Source organism: Pleurodeles waltl, chromosome 7, assembly GCF_031143425.1.
Source record: "Pleurodeles waltl isolate 20211129_DDA chromosome 7, aPleWal1.hap1.20221129, whole genome shotgun sequence".
NCBI classification, from domain to species: domain Eukaryota; kingdom Metazoa; phylum Chordata; class Amphibia; order Caudata; family Salamandridae; genus Pleurodeles; species Pleurodeles waltl.
In genome coordinates, this window is record NC_090446.1 from 115,128,493 (window position 1) to 115,148,683 (window position 20,191).

Below are 20,191 nucleotides of genomic sequence, written 5' to 3' on the forward strand. Positions count from 1 at the left end.
CTTTAGTTTGCACCCAGGTTGACTTGTTACTTCCCTTTAGTTGTTTTTCCCCGGTTCAGTTCTCCTTAATCCTCCTAAACCCTCTCCTGATGTGACTCGTTATCTGCATGCTTGCCTTTTTGTTTTGTTTGTTGTTTCCGACCAGACTTTCTCCATCCTAGGGCTGCAAGGGTCTTTAATTCTGGCTCCTGTGTTGGTTTTGTTGTACATGGGGCTAGTTACTATGTGAATCTGCTGGCACTTTGTAAGTCCTAATCTTTGTCATTTGGGGCCAGATGTAGAAAGGCTCTTGTGCTTCGCAAACAGGAAAAATCGCTGTTTAGGAGGTGCAAAAGCCATATCGCGATGCCCACTCCCATTTTGCGAGTCGGTAACCTGGTTACCGACTCGCAAAATGGGACTGCGAGTCGTAAATAGGAAGTGGTGTTCCCCTTCCTATTTGCGAGTCGCAGCGCGATGTGGGATTGCTTTGTGACCGCGAACGCGGTCGCAATGCAATCGCAGTTACCACCAGTGTCACACTGGTGGTAACCCATTCACAAAAGGGAAGGTGTCCCCAGGGGACCCCTTTCCCTTTGTGAATGGCCTTGAAAACATTTTTTCAGAGCAGGCAGTGGTCCTATGGGCCACTGCCTGCTCTGAAAAGATGAAACTGAAATGTTTCATTTTTCATTTTCTAATGCATCTCGTTTTCCTTTAAGGAAAATGGGCTGCATTACAAAAAAAAAAAACTGCTTTATTTAAAAGCAGTCACAGACATGGTGGTCTGCTGTCTCCAGCAGGCCACCATCCCTGTGAGTGCTGCGACTCGCAAGGGGGTCGCAGATTGCGACCCACCTCATTAATATTGATGAGGTGGGCCTATGCTACCCCCTTGCGATTCGCAGATGGTGTCAGGTACACCATCCTGCATCCGGCATTTCGACTCGCAATTGCGAGTCGCTCAGACTCGCAATTTGCGAGTCGTAATGCCGGAATTTCGTACATCTGGCCCTTGATGCCTTACTTCCCTCCTGTGGTTTCACCCCTTAGTAATTTGTGTTCTCACCTGTAGATGGAGTCCTAACCTTGATAGTCTAGACTCAATATATTATGCCTAAGGAATCCAGTCTGGCTCTTCCAACTACCAACCTCAGAACTGTGGGCCAGATTTACAAGACCCTATTGCCTCCGGAGCGCCACTTTTTGTTACGCTCCGGTGACGCAATGCCCTGCGCCGTAGTTACAAGGTGGCTTTAAGCCATTTTTTTGTGGCTTAATGCCACCTTGTAAATACAGCCCCTTCACACGCAGCACTTTGCGTGGAAGGTGTGTGCAGTGGGTATTGCCGTGGGCGTGCCACAGTAACACCCATTGCATTTTGGTGCTGCCTCAGATTTACGATATTTCGTAAAGCTGAGACAGCGCCAAAATCTAATGCCACCAGCAGGGGTGGTAGTGACAATACAAGAGGAGAAATCTGTGTTGGCAATGCTGCCTGTCAGTGAGTTTACCCCACTTTTGTGCATTTCATACCTAGTCTCTCCTCAGTTGTGCACCTTTCTTGTCTTTCACCTCATTTCCCTGTATGCTTGTGCATTTCCGGCCTCCATTCATCTCACTTGCATTTACTTCATGCACTGCTGCCCTGAATCGTGCTTGGAGCCATTCTTCACGGTGCTCGTATAGTTGCTTATTTAAATTGTTATGTTACCAATGCCTGCATCTTTAACCAACTACCTTTATCGCCTTTAGCCCTCCCCTTTAGTTGGCCAGCATCTTACGCCCCAATTGTTTTGTTCCCTCGTTTTCCAGAGAGTTCTTGTCACCTGCATCAGTCCTGGGTTTAAAGGGCAACTCCGAGGTAAGAGGTCAGCAACAGGGCCGGTCTGTACTTTTGTTTTGCTTGTTACCCAACCGCTGCTGCATATAGAACATAAACAACTCTGGACTGCAGTCACTGGTTTCTGTAATCAAGAAGTTTGGAGGGTATGTTTTCCTCCAGGACAGCTTTAATGACAGGCTGTAATGATTTTTTGCAAATTATGTTGTTCTTCTGCTTAGTCTTGCTTCAATGCATTTTTGGTTTCCTACCCTGTTGTTTCATTATCCGTGGATTAGAGGAAAGCGGATCACTGCTTGCATGCTTCATGAAAGCACATTTCTGTCTCCTCTAAGGAGTAACCTCAGCCAAGATGACCTTCAGCTTATCAGCAAATTGTTCCAGCATTGGATCTGGAGCTCTGGCTGAATCTATCATTTTATCAGATTTCAAATGCTCATCTGAAAAGATGGTAGGTAATAATTTTTATAATCTCAAGACACTGTACAGCTGGTTTTTACTGCACATCTAGAAGATGTATTGCTAAATGAAATAGAAAGAACAAACTGAATTTAAATACGTTCTGAGGATGATAAGCAAATCTTCCATTAGCCGGAGGGGCAGTTAAAATCTAAAAGTTAATAAAGCAAGAGCCCTTGTGTATGGGTTGGGCTTCATGAGCACGTCTATATGCAATTGTTTACAATTTAAAAAGTTATCAACGGTGCACACTCTTTATCAATTGAGATAATAAAGATTACTGAAATTAGGTTTATTTCCCCCAAACCCTGCAGCTGTTTACATAGCAATTGAAAATCTGACACAAGAGTATATCACAGTGGAGTATAAGGCTAGAGAACTACCTCCCTGAGAGCAATAACAAATAGTTTATTCTGGTACTCTATAGCCTCATAAGACGCCGTAGCAGGCTACACCGGTCATTAAAGGCCCGCTCCAGCATTAAAGACCCAGGCCGAAGCCGAGGGCCTTTAACAAGGGAGCAGGACTTTAATGCCAGTATAGCCCAGCTACAGAGGGCTATAAGGGTATTAGAACATTCTGCCACTAGAGGGTAGAATGTTCTAATAAATAAAATAAAGGCCTCATGGAGCCCGAGGGGATTGAAATCCCCTTGGCTACCTGAAGCCCTTGTTCACAGCAACAGCTGTGAACCTGACCACATAGGAATGTTGGAGCTCCGGGCTTTTGCTGGCCAATAGAAGCCTGGAGCACTCCATTGTTTTCAATGGAGCTCCCAACATTTCAATGTTCTAATACATTTCAACGCACCTTTCCACTGAAAGCGGAAGCAGCATGTGGTCAGTCTGACTATTGCTTACCTGCATGCTTTGAGTTATGGTCGATTCCGCCATCAGGGCAGAGCTTAGTCAGTGAAATTTGGTGGATGTGAATCTCAACTTGCCCATCTAAAAATCAGTGGACCACAAGGTGGAGGGGTGTGATGATCAAGGTTTGGATGGTCAGTTTCCATGTGGAACATGGTTAGTACTGTTTTACATTAGGTGGGCGTCTCTCTAGAGTGGCACACTGAACAAATAATGATGGGTTGGAATGCAATTCGAGAAATTGCCACTGGTTAGACTATTTTGAAGCTTTCATCCCATCACCTTTTGGCTATTCGATTGCCAGTAGTATGTCTGGAAACCTGACACTAGTGCAGGTTTCTAACTACTACGGCCAGTATTTGTGATTCCAAAAAGTAGTAAATTTTCAACCATTCAAGGATTACTTCAATGGGTGCAGAGTTATAACTTTTTTGGTAAACTGATCACTATATATTAAGACCCCATCTAATAAATGAACAAGTTAAAACCTCTTAGTGAAATGAGAAGAACAAGAAAAATCAATGCAGTCCCGACTTGGTACCCCCAGATCCAAATATATACCTGGAATGATTGTGAAGAGTGACACACTCAAAAAGTACCCACTGACGCTATGCCCCTGCCTGCCCCATCTGAGTCTGGTGGTTCTCCCTGGGATCTCATGACTTTGGACACATATAATCCCGGCCCCCTGATATACCTATGGAAAAAAAAGCGTTGTCCAGAGATTTAAATTTTTGATTTGTGTTTTTGCTTGGGTAGACAGTGCTGATCCAGGCCGAATTATTCAGGACAGCCTTTTTAAAACTGGCAGATGTGTTGCAGTGATGATTTAATATTTAAGGAGACATGAGACCCATATACTTCATTGTGGTGTCAAAACATAGGTTTCGGGGGTCAAGTAGTCTTGTAGAGACAGAAAATAACTCCTCAGAGCAACCCTTCTGCAATTTTCCAAAATGTCGGCTATATTAGTGTAAGAAGAGACATATACGGAAATGAAACAAATGATAGTGGTACATAATCGTTTTATGTATACACCAAACAATTATTATTATCTGAATATGAAAAAAATAATGCTTATCACTCCTGTTTTAGACACATTTTCATAGTTCACTATATTTGTTTAGGCAATCGCTTGTGGTACATTTGCAGAATGTTGAACATTTGAGAAGAGCATATCGACAGGGATATCTTTTTGTAGCACAGGTTTTGCAAGTACATGTAAGTTCTGTGGGTAGAGGCTTTAGAAATGTGGATGGTTTTAGCGCCCAATCAATATCTGGCCAACCACAGATCTTTCTCTACATATGCATGATCCAAAACATTTACACAACTGATCAAGTAAAACGCTCTTTAATTCTGTCCACGCACGGAATATGACGTTTGGAGGAAGGTCACTTTGTGGGACTGATCTCTTGCACTCACTGTAGCGAAGATCGTAAAATGTGCGACAGTCAGAACTTGTTTTCCACACATGCACAAGGTATTTTTCTACATCTTTAAAGTCACATTCTTCTTCTGTCTCACCAAATCCTTTTAGAACTTCACAGGTTCAGTGGTTAAAGCTTCAAGGTTTATTCCAGTTTTGCTCATAGTCTCATAACCCGTAAGAATATGTGCCTTGATAGGAACACTGGGCATCTCTTGGTCACGTTTCTTGTACAGAGTATGAAACTGGATTATGGCCCTCATTATGACAATGGCGGTAAATCCCACTTACCGCTATGCTGACTGCCCCCAACATACCGCCGCTGTGGCAGATATCTGTTCACCATATTATGATGCACACACACCAATCCGTCACTTTTCAGCCACATACACAAGTCCGCCACACCAAAGGTCAGTGATAAACTGGCGGTAGCAAAACCCACACCGTTATCCCAACAGAACTACGCCCACCACATTATGACCCACAAATCACCATGGCGGACAATCAATGGCGGTAAACCATTGGCGGTACATGGCGCTGCGTCAAACTACACACACAAATACAAAACAACACCACATTGGACAATTCAAACAACACACACCTGACACACATACACAAACCACACCACTATAAAACACACACCCACATTACCCACAACCCTTTACGAATACAAATCATTGCCAACAGAGAGAGACAGCAAGATCACTCACAACCAGAGCCACATACCACCCTCACCTATACACCACCCATGCAGTTTACATCACACAACCCAACACATCACCCTAAACACCCTCACCCACACCACTCACACTAAACCCATGGCACCATAACAACACCCCAGATTCTCTGAGGAGGTGCTAAGGGCCATGGTGGAGGAAATCATCTGGGTAGAGCCAAAGCTATTTGGACCACAGGTGCAGCAGATATCCATTGCTAGGAAGATGGAGCTATGGAGAAAGATCGTGGATAGGGTCAACACCGTGGGACAGCACCCCAGAACAAGGGATGATATCAGGAAGAGGTGGAACGACCTACGGGGTAAGGTGCATTCCATTGCAGCAAGATACCAGCTCACAGTACAGAGGACTGGCGGTGGTCTCCCACAACTAACAACATGGGAGGAGCAAGTCTTGGCAATCATGCATCCTGAGGGCCTGGCAGGAGTAGGAGGAGGACTGGACTCTGGTAAGTCAACTCTATACTATTATCACCCCCCTACCTACATGCCATCACATACCCCGACCCCACCCTCACTCCTATCACCCCACCACCTACCACACACCCCACCATCAAAACTCACTCATCCCAATGCCAAGCCCAGCATGCACTACCAATGCATGGAGACCACTCACAGCCCTGCATGGACACCTATCACTAAAGCATGCACACTAGAGAGAATCACCTAGCCCACCACATAACAACTCACACAAGGAAAAGCAGCCAGGGCAATAACAACCATAGAGGGGAACCCACCCATGCACAATATGTCACACACAGAAATAATAATACTGCATTTACATCCCCACAGGTATCCCAGCCAATGTCAACGGAGAAGAGGTGCCAGCAACATCCAGTCCCCCCACAGAAGAGGCCCACAGTGATGACAGCGACTCTGGTCGCCTGGATCTGGATGACCAACCTGGCCTATCAGGGACCTCCAGACAGTTGGTTACCCTGGCACAGTCACACACCACCACAGAGCCTCCCCCCTCAGGAAACACCACTGCAGCACCCACCCAGCGTACCCATACCTCTGTCCCCAGGACACGTCAATCAGCAGTGTGTCCACCACTACAGGGACCCCAGGGCACACCACAAACCCAAGACAATTAGGGACCTGGGGTCAGTGGCAGTGGGAACACGGTTCAGGGGACAGGGGCACAGGACAACAGGGAAGCTGGGAAGACTGCTGTGCGCCAGGGGGAGGACAGGACCAGGGAACCGACTCTCCCGGAGGCACTCACCACGATCCTGGGAGCATACCAACATTCCCAGGATACGCTGGCCACATCCTGGACAAGTTGCAGGAGAACATGCGGCTGTAGGAGGGACAGAACCAGGGGATCAGGGAGGACTTGAAGTCCATTAACAACACCCTTGTCTCCATAGCAGGGGTGCTGGCAGACATGGCCAACATTATGAGGGAGTCAGTGTCACACCAGAGGGCCCTTGCCGCTAGCCAGACATCTGAACAGCCCTCCACCTCCGCTGCCGCTAGTGGACAGGAGGCCACGCCACAGGACCAACAGGCCACCAGCACCCTTCCCCCTGCAGAAGGAGAACCACCCTGCAAATGTTCACTGTGACCCAGGCAGAAGCCAGAGACTTTTGCCAAGACCCCGCCAGGAAATAAGACTCTCCTGATTGTCACCCTTGTGTCCTACTCTGTCACCCTGTCGATCTTGAACTGTCATTGCTCCCCTTCCTATGCCTCCTTGGACAATGCACCTGTGCTACAAATAGGCTGGACTCTACCCTGGACTTTCCTCCAGCATTACTCCAGCCTATTGCACGTCCCTCTTTTTCTGCAGAGCACTGCAATAAACACACTTTGAAAAACTACAAGTATGAAGTATGTCAAATGATTTAAGTATGTATTCAGTTAACAAGGTTTAAACATTGCAATTTAACTGTACGATAATGTATACATAGGAAAGACCTGTAGTTGGCTGCAGTGAACACACCAGGAGCGATAGTGGGGCACCAACATCTGCAAAAAGCGTTGCCAAAGGGTACAGTGAGTGGGCATAGATGTGGGAATTCACAGCCTGCCAGTGACAATGTCAAACAAAAACTGTCAATGAAATGTGAAGTTACACTGTCTTACCTGTGTGTCATTGGAAGTATTGTCTAATCACTGCAGTTCTGTTGTCCTCATCCTCATCCTCTGCCTCCTCATCTTCACTGTCCACAGGGTCCACTGCTGCCACACGGCCATCTCCAGCCTCCTGCAGAAAAGGCACATAGCTTCTCAAGGTAAGGTTATGCAACATGCAGCATGCCACGATTATCTGGCAGACCTTCTTGGGTGAGTAGTACAGGGATCCACCTGTTGGATGGAAGCACCGAAACCTGGCCTTCAGGAGGCCAAATGTACGATCAATTATCCTTCTTGTTCGCCCATGTGCCTCATTGTAATGTTCCTCTGCCCTTGTCCTAGGATTCCTCACAGGGGTCAGTAGCAATGAGAGGTTGGGGTAACCAGAGTCACCTGCAAATATCGAGGGACAACTGTTAGCCACACTCTATGCCATATGGCCCACACCATACCCATACACCAACATCCACTGGGTGGGAACCAGGGCTCACCTATTAGCCACACCCTGTGCCTCTGTAGTTGGGCCATCATATTTGGGATGCTGATATTCCTCAGGATGAAAGCATCATCCACTGAGCCTGGATACTTAGCATTGACATGGGAGATGTACTGGTCTGCCAAACACATCATCTGCACATTCAACTTTTTTGATTTCTGAACACCTGTTCATTTTGCCGGGGGGAGCAAATGCAATATGTGTTCCATCAGTCGCCCCAATGATGTTGGAGATATGTCCCATTGCATAGAAGTCAGTCTTCACTGTGGCCAAATCCTCCACTTGGGGGAACACAATGTAGCTGCACATGTGTTTAATCAAGGCAGCCAACACTCTGGTCAGCACTATTGAGAACATTGGCTGTGACATTCCTGCTGCCAACCCCACTGTCACTTGGAAAGAACCAGTTGCCAAGAAATGGAGCACTGGTAGCACTTGCACAAGAGGGGGGAATCCCAGTAGGGTGACGGGTAGCAGATATAAAGTCAGGCTCCAGTTGGGCACACAGCTCCGTGATTGTGGCCCTGTCAAGTCTGTAGGTGAGGATAATGTGCCTGTCCTTCATTGTTGCCAAGTCCACCAGAGGTCTTTACATGAGGGATGTCTCCATCTTCTGTTTATCTGCAGCGGTTGCAATCTATGGGGCAAAAGAGTTAGGAGCCGCTCATAATCTGTACATTGTAGCAACTACAGTTCAATGCATGATGTGATTTTTTAAATGTATTAGTGGCATATGTCTTGAATGTACAATTGTTATCTGTGACGCAGTTATGATCCACGGTCTACCCCCGCCTGAAATGGTGTCCGTCTGTCCTGTATGGAGAGACAGGTGGAAGTGAGGTAATTCCGCTGAAGTTGTGTGCCGTTGCGGGATGGTGGTTGGGAACCGCCGTGCAACTCCTCATTGGTTATTATTGGGCTCTATGGGGTACAGTGGCCGATGGTGATGTACGCCGGTGGTGACGGTATGGACCGCCACGGACGTCACCACCATTTTCTATGTGTTCACTCACTTGCTACCTGACCTTCAACAGGAGAGGACCTACACTGCATGTGCTGCTGTGAACTGTGTCTGGAACCTACCATGGCCCGTGTGACTGTGGAAAGGGCCCCTGCCTTCACCGCAGCAGAGTTGGAGAGACTAGTGGATGGGGTCCTACCACAGTACGGACTGCTGTACGGGCCTCCAGACCAACAGGTGAGTACACTGTGAGCATGATGCATGGGGTATGAATGCATGGAGTGGTGTGTGTGAAGGCCTCATGTAGGGGGGTGGCGGAGGGGCCCTGGGCAGCTTGCAGCATGTATGCTGGGCCATGTCTGTGCATAAGGGATTGGGAAGAGCTATGGTGGACCATGAGTGTAACAGGCAGGATGGTCTAACTAATACCTTTCCCTGTGTATACTTCCTCTGCAGGTCACCGCCCATCAAAAGAAGGGTATATGGTGTACCATCGCCAAGGACGTGCGGACCCAGGGGGTCTAGGGCAGGCGGAGCACCCACTGTCGGAAACGGTGGGAGGACCTGAGACGCTGGGCATGGAAGATGGCAGAGGCCCAGCTGGGAATGGCCTCCCAATGAGGAAGGGGTGCCTGTTGAACCCTGACCCCCATGATGGCCTTCATACTGGCGGTGGCCTATCCGGAGCTGGATGGGCGCTTGGGGGCATCACAGCAGCAACAAGGGGGTGAGTACAGTGGCCATCATTACTACTAACGCCTGGTGGGGTGGTGTCCGGGTGGGGAAAGTGTGCCTGTGGGTGCCCCTAGGCCACGGCTGACATTGCAGAGTAGGTCCCATGTTGGGCAGGGTTCTGATGTGAAACTGGTCCAACCTAGCTAGTAGGCATCCAGTACTGGGCAGGGGTGTGTGGGTCGCAGGTATGCTGCAGTGGGCGGTATGTGCCCCTCCCCATGCCCTGGTGACTAGCATTGTTACTGGTAGTGCATTGCATAGAGTGTAGGACTGTTCCCTGTGTGTTAGGGTGCTGTGTATGCCAACAGCGGTGTTGGTGCAGCCATTGACCAAGTGTACCCTTTGTATCTTCCCCCCCTTTTTGTTTTGTCACCCTGTCCTTATGTGCATTAGCATCATCTGGCGGAGGAGCAGAGGCACCGGCGATGGAGGGAGCTGCATCCCACAGGACCCAGGAGGCAGAGTCCACCGATGGGGAGGGCACCAGTGGGACTGAGGGCGAGGGGAACACCACGGCAGAGACTGGAGGGGACAGTTCAGACACGGATACCTCCTCCGATGGAAGCTCCCTGGTGGTGCTGGACACCTCTGTGCCCACCCCAGCTACAGGTACAGCTGCCACCCCGATACCAGCACCGCCCTCCCAGCAGCCCCTAAGCGAGTTGCCTGTGCCCGCTCACCCAGGAGGGTGGGCATCTGCTTCGCCTCAGGCACCTCAGGTCCTGCCCCAGTTAGCCCTGCTGCCCTGAGTGAGGAGGCTATTGACCTCCTGAGATCCATCTCTGTTGGGCAGTCAACCATTGTGAATGCCATCCAGGGGCTGGCAGCCCAAATGCAATAGTCCAATGCATTTCTGGAGGCCATTCACACTGGCTTGGCGGCCCAACAGAGATCAATCCAGGCTCTGGACTCCTCTCTGATGGCAACCATTGTCCCTGTTTCCACCCTACCCCTACAACTTCCTCTACCCAATCCCATTCCCCTCAACCCCAACCTATCCCAAGAACACAGGCAGACGAGCATGCACACAAGACAACACACAAGAGTGGCACAGGCAAACACAGGCACCACACATCATCCCACAGGTACTCACACAAACACGATCTAGATGCAGACATACCAACATCCACTGCCTCTACTGTGGCCCCCTCCTCCTCGTCCTCCACCTCCCACCCAGTTGCGTCTACACTCACACCTGCATGCACTACATCCTCATCCACTACCTCCATCACCAGCACACCTATCAGAACACACACCTCACTGGCAGTCACCACCCCAACAGCCATGCACACGTCCCCTGTGTCTTCTCCCACTGTGACTGTGCCCCCTCCTCCCAAAGCACACAAACGCAAGCACTCAGACACCCAACAGCCATCCACCTCACAACAGCATCCAGCCCATGCACCTGCACCCAAACACAGCAGACAGACATCTCCTACAACCACTCCCTCTTCCTCCACTCCCAGACCTTCTCCCTCTTCCTGCCCCAATGTCCCTAAAAAGCTTTTCCTCTCCACCATTGACCTCTTCCCTACCCCTTTCCCCTGTCCTTCACGTCTGGCCAGGGTGGGTAAAACCCAGGCAAGCACCTCAGCCACCCAGTCCACTGGCCCAGTAGTGTCCACAGCAACTTGTGATGGGAAGGGATCCCAGGCAGCCACACAGAAAGAGTGCCTGCCCCAAGTGCTATCAGGAAGGTCAAGGTGCCACCCCCAGCTGCTACCGTAAAGGTAAAGGTGCCACCCCCAGCTGCTGCCAAGAGGAGCAAGGCGCCATCCCCAGCTGCTTCTAAGAGGAGCAAGGAGCCATCACCAGCTGCTGCCAGGAAGGGCAAGGTGCCTACACCCGCAGGCAGAAAGGACAAGGGGCCTGGTGCTGGGACTCAGTCAGAGCACCCACCACCAACCATGGTGGTGCAGCCGTCGGAGGCTGCAGGGGATGAGCTGGAGCCTCCCCCATCACCCCCAGCACCACCACCTGCACGACCACCAGTAGTGGGCAGCAGTCCGTGGCTGCAGGGGATGGGCAGGAGCCTCCCCCCACCACCACCAGCACCACCACCAGCAGTGGGCAGCATGACCACCAGCAGTGGGCAGCCATCCGAGGCTGCAGGGGATGGGCAGGAGCCTCCCCCCACCAGCAGCATGACCACCAGCAGTGGGCAGCCGTCCGAGGCTGAGGGGTTGGGTAGGAGCATCCCCCCACAAACACCACCAGCAGCACCAGCACCACCACCAGCAGTGGGCAGCCATTCGAGGCTGCAGGGGATGGGCAGGAGCTTCCCCCCACAACCACCACCAGCAGCAGCAGCACTGCCACCAGCAGCAGCAGCACCAGTGGGCAGCCATCTGAGCCTGCAGGGAATGGGCAGGAGCTTCCCCCCACAACCACCACCAGCAGCAGCAGCTCCACCACCACCACCAGCAGCAGCAACAGCACCAGCAGGCATCCGTTTGAGCCGGCAGGGGATGGGCTGGAGCTTCCCCCCACCACCAGCGGCAACATCACCATCACCACCACTGAGCAGCCATCACCGCCGGCGGACAGTGTGTAGTCCTGCGTCCATGTGCTGTTGTGTGGGCTGCCCCTGCAAATCCTGTGGAATTGACACCCAGCTGAGAGACTGTGACATTGCACTCCCCAAGACCTGCATCACAGGGCACGATGCCCCCTCCAGAACCAGTGGGTAAGCCACGCACTCACCACATCTTCCCCAGGATGAAGATCACAGGGCATGATGCCCGCTCCAGAACCAGTGGGCAAGTCAACCACTTAAGAGACTTTGGCCTTGCACTCCCCAGGACAGCGCACAGGGCATGTTACCCCTCCAGAGCACAAGGGCAAATCACCAACTTGAGAGACTGTGGCCTTGCACTCGCCAGGACAGCACACAGGGCATGTTGCCCCCTCCAGAGCATGTGGGCAATTCAACCACTTGAGAGACTGTGGCCTTGCACTCCCCAGGATAGCGCACAGGGCATGTTGCCCCCTCCAGGACATTGTGTTGTTCCATCTGCAGCCTGAGGTGCTCCCCCGTTCCCCGTCCCCCTGAGGTGCCTGCCCATTTTCTAACTGATTCCCCCGTGTTGTTGCATGAGTCAAGTTGGGCCTTGGACTTTGTAATGTGGCCATGTGGCCCACGAACATTGAGAACTGGGCAGTGTCCCTTGATTTGTAAATATGTATATAATTTTAGATTGGATGCACGTATTACTACTTTATCTATTTGTGTTGTCCTTGCATTATTCCTGAGGAGTACAGGGTGAATATGTTTTATTACTGCATCTGCTTGTGTGTATGGTGTCGGGGTGGGGGTGTTGCGTGTCTGTGTCACACTCTTTTTCCTCCCCCCATCCCCTCTATGCTAGGCGGCTGTACTCACCGTGGTCGTCTTCCCCGTCGTTGGGGTTTGTGGTGGAGCAGGATGTAGAACAGTATTGGGAATATATGCAGTTCAGGCTCCATGGCGGCATGGTTCTTCCCTGAGTCTCCACAGATGAGTCTTTTCCCTTCTGTGCAGTGTTTCTGCCAGGCTTTTGATGTTGTTGGTACCGCCCTGGAAAAGGTGGTGGTTTCCTGTGCCTTAATACAGTGGGTGGAACATTGGCTTCCGCCTGACTGTAGGCGGCTACCGCCATGGTGCCTGTTGTTTGTGCCCTGGTGGTCGGTGTGGTAGAGTGGCTGTCTGTCTGAGCTCTTTCTGCCATGGTCATAATTTGGCGGTATTGACTGCCAGCCTGTTGGCGGTATCACCGCCACTTTATCACTGACCGCCAGGGTTGTAATGAAGGCGTAAGTGTCTTTTTAAGTGTCTTTTCTCACCTATTCTGTAACGTATCCATAACTCCGACAATCCTTGAGTTACGAACATTGAAACAAATCTAAGTAGCACAATAATAACATCTGTGTCATTTGACAGTACAATGACTCAATTGGAACCATTTTGAGCAGCCCACTCAACATGTGGCACAACACGAAGGCAGCTTCCTCCAATTTGCTGTTAAGTTCTTGAACAATATAACCCATACCTTTTGAATATATCTCTGCAGGCACCTCATTGACAATCATTCCACTTGCAATAATTAGAAATTCAGTGTTCACTGAAGCATTAGCAATGTTTTGGCAAGTTAACATCCCTAAGTTCATCTTGTTCGATGTTGATGACAAGAATTTATCAGGTTGTGCAGGTATAGGTGTTATATTTTTGACACAGGCAGGGTCAATTGTTTCACTTTTAGACATTTGTCTGATTCTCTCACATTCTTTGACAGATAGTAAAAGATAATGGTCAAAGACAATGTGCAGTTCTTGCAAGCTACACTCTGACTTTGATATCTGTAGAATGGTCTGAAAGATCTCTCTGAAGTTTTGCATGGATGAAATCTTGACCACTTGCAATTGTGACATCAACAACAACAGCAGTTTTCAATGAGGACATCTTTTCAAATTGAGATTCTTCAGGTGAAAGTTTTCTTTCGACCTCTTGTGCGAGCTTGTACTTCACTGGTTTGGTCACAGCATCTCCATCAAATAATGGGTTTGTTGGAAGATCATGCGACACAATGTCCTTGAGAAATTCACCCCTTTCCATTGCTGCATCCATCACTCTATGTGCTTGCGAAAGTTGTTTTTTGTGACTTCTTTTGTGGTGGTTGTTTGGATGAAGCTCTTACTATGGCAATTAAAGCGTGGAAGTTTAGCTTTAGTGATTATGTCAAACATCTTTTTCTCTTTCAATACAAATCACTCCTGCTTCAGTTCTGCATTTGATCCCTGTTCCAGGACATCTAGTAGATGTGTTTTTATATTGTTATTCAGATACTGTTTGGTCACAAAGTTGTGTAGTCGCACAGGCTCAGTCATTTCAAAGGGGTTTGCTTGCTGCTGCATGAAATGAAGAAGGCTGTCAACATGTTTATTAAAGTATTACCCTCTCTTTCCCACAAGTTTGGGGTGAGGAACAGTTTCACAATGGTCTATTAATTTTGAATTTGTCATCGCTCTGAAAACCTTATAAATAGAAAGAACTTTGTGGTAAACCAGCTGCCATTGAGCAACATATTCACTTTTACATGTCTGACCAACAATTCCTTGGAGCGTTTCTGTGATCTCGGGAGCCTGTGTTCCATTTTAATATCTGGAGCCACAGTTTTGAAACTTCCCTCTCTGTCTTTCACCACAAAATTTCTTTGGATGAATTTTCCATAGAGGTATGGTTTTTCCACCTCTAGCTTCTTCCCTTGTTCCAAATACCAGGACCGATATCTGAGGTAGTTTATGCAATTGATTTTGCCAAACACAGTCATGAGTGACTCCACAGTCTTCACGTGCAGATTACTAGAGCTATCACGTGTAAAATACTTTCCCAGTACTTGCAAAGTACTGATTTTTCTTCACATTTTTTGACAAACTCTACAAACTTGGTTTTCAGGTTCTCTAATTTGAGTGTATTGAACATTGCCTGGCTTTGCATTATGTATTTTGAATGAAGTGCACCCTGTGCCTTGTTCACTTCTGAAATAAGATATGCAAAACCTAATTTGTCATTCTTGTTCCGGAAAGTATTCCTAAGCAAAGTTTCTAATGCCTCAAATATGATGGGCATACTTTGTAACAAAGGAACATAATAAGTTCAGCTCAATACTGACTGGACAGTTTTGCTTCCAGAGATCTCAATAAGTGCATCATCTATGCCACATCGTCTGAGATAACTTCATGCACACCGCAACAAAGCTTGGGTCATGGGGAAAATGCACATCATTGGATAAAGATCATCAAATTCTAATGGACTGTTCATAAAAATGTCAGCTACAATACGGAAAATACCTTCATCGCAGGATAGGCTGGTCTTCAAGCTGAGCATGCACATTTTCTTTTTTTTTTTTAGAGCTGTGTATACTGTTGCATAGTTTGTGACTGGAGATGGAATTACTGGTAAACACCCAACCTTCTTCAGTGGGACACATATTCTGGGAGATCAGTGCATGAATTCCAGCCCACGAAGGAACTGGCTCTTCTTCACCTTTCAGCCTGCACCGAATAAACAATATGATAACTTTGGTTAAATCAGCTTTGCGGGCCACAGCATTAGGTAGAAGAATATCCATGTCCTCACTCACTTTGAAACTTTCTGGGAGACTGGGATGTGTTGATGTCTTGTAAAGATTTTGCACACGTTGGCAAGGCAGTTGGGTCATATAATTAGCAGCATCGTTTTTTATGCCTACATCTGACACAGCTTGTTTTCCAGCAGCTACTTCATTAGTACAGCCTTGAAAAAGCACCATGGCAGTATCATGTGTGCTGGATGTTCCTGACAAAGAAGAGCTGTTTTCAAAATCAAAATAATCAAGAGCAGCAAATGTAAATCCTTTCCTGGTAAAGTGACTTGGAAGTGGTGTGCTGTCGGATTCACACGATTTTAAAGCATGAGCTGCTAACAAGTTCCTGCGCCATACAAAGTCATTATAACTTGTTGATACACCAATCCTATTCATTGAAGTGATTAGCTCTCTACTTTTGCACTTGTCATAGATTTCGTGGGCAGTCATCATGTGTACCAGAGTTTTCTTTTTACCGTGATGTAATTCATAAAATAAGATTTGGAAAAGACAGTACATTTGTACAGCATTAGCCTGTTAGTTCATGGGATTGTCTTCCACTTCTTTGCTTATTTTTTCAAAGCCATCATCAATGTTTTTGTCTTCTGTTCCGAACTCAGGAACTTTAGTTTGTAACTGTTTTTCTTTCCTGATATTAGACAATGATGTAAAAAGTGTTAGCACAACATCAGGCATTCTTGTGGACTCCCGTGGTTTGCAGAGCTCTGGGGTATCACAGAATTCGTCATTAAGTCCAAAATCTAAATCTTTCAGAACATTTCTTAAAATGGTTCCTGCTTGTTTTACTGCATCCTGTGATCTTACTTTGGCAGCAAGAACTTCAGGAGTCAAATTAGCTGAGAACACCATAAGTGCCTCAGTCTTTTTGTTAGACTGACAAAAACAAATTCTGTCAATGTACATTCTGACCAGAAAATTCTTAATTTCATTATTATGGATCAATACAGTTTCATCAATGTTGACTATCATTTCTCTGATCTCGCTGAGTGTGAACCCATAGCCAGCACTCAAGAGTGGCTTTAAAACTTCATCTGCTTGTCAAAAGAGTGAAAACGTAACTGAAGGCTGGCAGTTACCTTGCTGCTGGGAGCTCACTGTACATTCATATTTTCGAATGTATGCATGCATGCAGTTCGGGTGGGCGTACAAATCTGCTGCAAATACATTCACCTCGCTGTTTAGATCAGCTATTCGGCTGAAAACTTCATCTTGGGAGAAATGTGCTGCAGATAAAAACATGTTTGCCCCTTTGAGACTCACATACCTTGTTCTTGCTAATCCACAGATAACACATTGAAGAGCCTCTGCTTTCTGATCAGTTGTTGGAGGTGGACAAGCGGTAGCCATCTATCTTCTAAGTGAATGGGCACTGGGCTTGGTTGTCATTGCTTTCTCAGAAGACTCGAATTCTTGTTGTGATTCACTGGTTTCTGCTATTTCTTTACATTGTATATGACTTGTAGCACTTGCTGTTATAATGATTAAATATTTGATCCTCTTCACCCACCAGTTTCAATCTTTTGTGAACTTCGTCTTGCTGTATTTCTGCAGCATCTTCTGTCCAGCCGCAGTTTATGTTAGCTTTTCTTTCAGATTAGTTTGGCATATGAACGATTTTTGTTTGCTGAAGGAGTCTTCAGATTTTGTAGTTAGCAACACTTTATCAGGAGGTAAATGTCCTCTGCTACCACCTGCTTTGCTTATGCTTACAAATTTGAATCAATGGAATACCTGAAACAAAAACAATATTAATATAAATTACCAATATGATGGCCAAATCACATCATTATTGAGGCACCATTTTGGAAAAATGGAGGAAGGGTTGCTCTGAAGTATTATTTTCTTTCTCTATAAGACTACCTGACCCCCAAAACCTATGCTTTGAGTCCAAAATAAAGTATATAGGTCTCATTGTTCCTGAAAATTACAACATCACTGCAACACATCTGCCATTTTTTAAAATTTTGTCCAGAAAAAATCGGCCCGGATTAGCAACGGCTACCCAAGCAAAATTACTTCTCTAATGATACAAAAACACAAATGAAAAATGAAAATCTCTGGACAACAATTTTTGTACGGAGGTATATCAAGGGCCCAGGACTAATATATCACAACAGTCTGGAGTCCCTGGCCTATGATCACTTATTTTAAATGTATTTTCACTGCATGCAGTCTTCATTTCTGCTACAAGAAGCCTTGATGATGGAGTCGTCAAATCGGTGCATTTGAGCAGGGCTGTATGTTTCTAAGACTCACCTTTACAAATCATTTTTCAAGCGACTGATAGAAAATAGGTCTGGCTTTGCTTTAAGAGTCCATGCACATTTAGGCCATGAAACCAAAATTCAAAACAGTGTATTTATTTAACATGTCGAAGCATTTCACCACAGTACATCAGATTATATCACTGCATAGACAGATACTAATTAAAAGTGAACGTTTTTAGGAAAATTCATGGTTGCCCTCACATGCACACCCCCTATCCCCAATAACACAGCCATCAGTTAGCTAAGCGGCAAGTCAGTAGTCATGTAAACCCTACATGTGTTCTAGATTCTTATTATAGATGGAGTAACTGCTATAGGTGGGGCACCATCTACTAAACCAGTCTACTAAATTAAATATAAGAGGTGCTGGTATAGAGCACATCCTGAACTCAACTATTTAAAAGTGTGCTCATATGTGATAATAAACAAAATTAGGCTCTGTGAAATAAAATATTTGCCTAGGATCACACAATTTGAACATCCATGGAGGCTGTATTGATTTCAGGTTATTGGGTTTCACATTTGAAATTTCAGCCACCAGATGAGTATCTCTATCTGTTTCTCTCTCCCTTTTATATCAAAGGTCACAGTTTTGACTTTTATTCTTGGCTAAGGATGAGAAAAACTGACACAGAGATAGAAGACCTGACTCAAGGCCCCAGGCCCAACTACAAAGCCACTGCATTTATTTCAGAGATGTTATACACGAATCACCCCTCCTGAAACTACGCCCCCTGTCCTCAATTTCATTTTTGCGGTGGTCCTTCTGAAAATAAAACTGTGTTCAGTGCTAGATATCCTCCAAACACAGAGAGGAATGTGGTTTTAATAGTGATAACCCTAGAAATTGATAACCCTATTTTTTTCTAAAACACACAGACAAATCCAGCAATACAATTACATTACAAGTTGTTTAGGGAGGTCGCCATTAACAAAAATATTTTCTTCAAACTCACAGAATACATAGAAACAAATATAATTGTATATGATGTTTTAGTAACAAAATGTTCGAAAAAGGTTACTTTAACCCTTAGAAGTACATGGCCACCTCATGTCTCGAAGCAGGTGGTAAATTGGAGCAATGACTTAGGTGGTCATTACGACCCTGGCGGATTACTTCCGCCAGGGCCGCGGGACGCGGTGGCACCGCCGACAGGCCGGCGGTGCCCCGCGGGGCATTCTGACCGTGGCGGCTTAGCCGCGGTCAGAGAAGGGAAACCGGCGGTCTCCCGCCGGTTTCCCGCTGCCCCCTGCGCCGGCTTGGGGATTCCGACTCCCCCTCCCGCCATCCAGTTCCTGGCGGTTCTCCCGCCGGGAACCGGATGGCGGGAGGGGGAGTCGCGGGGCCCCTGGGGGCCCCTGCAGTGCCCATGCCAATGGCATGGGCACTGCAGGGGCCCCCGTAAGAGGGCCCCAAATGCAGACAGTGAAATACGCGACGGGTGCAGTAGCACCCGTCGCACCTTCCCACTCCGCCGGCTCGATTACGAGCCGGCTTCATGGTGGGAAGGTCGTTTTCCCCTGGGCTGGCGGGCGGCCTTTCGGCGGCCGCCCGCCAGCCCAGGGGAAAACGTGGAATACCCTCCGCGGTCTCTGGACCGCGGAGCGGTATTCCTGACGCGCAACATTGACGGGCGGCCTCCGCCGCCCGTCAATGTTGGAATGAGGGCCTTAGTGTTGCGTGTGGTTGGAGGGAAGGGCATGGGAGGGCAGGAGAGGGGATGGGAAGAACAATTTTGGAAGACAAAGCTTGGCAAGGACTGGGAGATAGATAAGGCTTTATTGCTGTTGCAGCCAAAGCCTCATGCAATTTTACTGTAAATCCTAGGTGTTACTGGGAAAACCAGGTCATTCATGATCCAGTTCATACTGTCAATGTGATAATCAATACCCTGAGACAAACTTTCTTTAAGTACCCATTGGTGAGACCGTTTCCATCTCCGACATGCTTTCAATTGGTGGATGTCCTCACCTGGTATAGGTCTGCTGCCATTGATCTACATCGGGCTCCCCTTTCCTCTTCAAAGTCACAGCCATGTATTCTGGAAGAAATAAAAGGAGATACAAATGAAAGACCGGGCTGGGCTATGTTCTCATGAAGGACAAACACTGTAAGCTTGATTCTATATGTCTCCCTCAGCAATGGACAGGCCTTTGTGGGAAATCAAGAGATTAACTGAGAGGCTGGCATATCTCAAACGACTGAGGAAGGGACA

The 20,191-nt window shown here is 47.5% G+C and overlaps 1 protein-coding gene across 1 annotated transcript in view; it reads right to left on the minus strand.

Annotated features, from left to right (window-relative positions):
• LOC138303801 (uncharacterized) overlaps positions 1-20,191 on the minus strand; it is a 229,414-nt gene that overhangs the window by 82,678 nt on the left and 126,545 nt on the right. Inside the window, exon 4 of the mRNA XM_069243223.1 lies at positions 19,948-20,017. Coding sequence (XP_069099324.1) covers positions 19,948-20,017 — 70 coding nt within the window. The remainder of the gene's footprint in view (positions 1-19,947; positions 20,018-20,191) is intronic.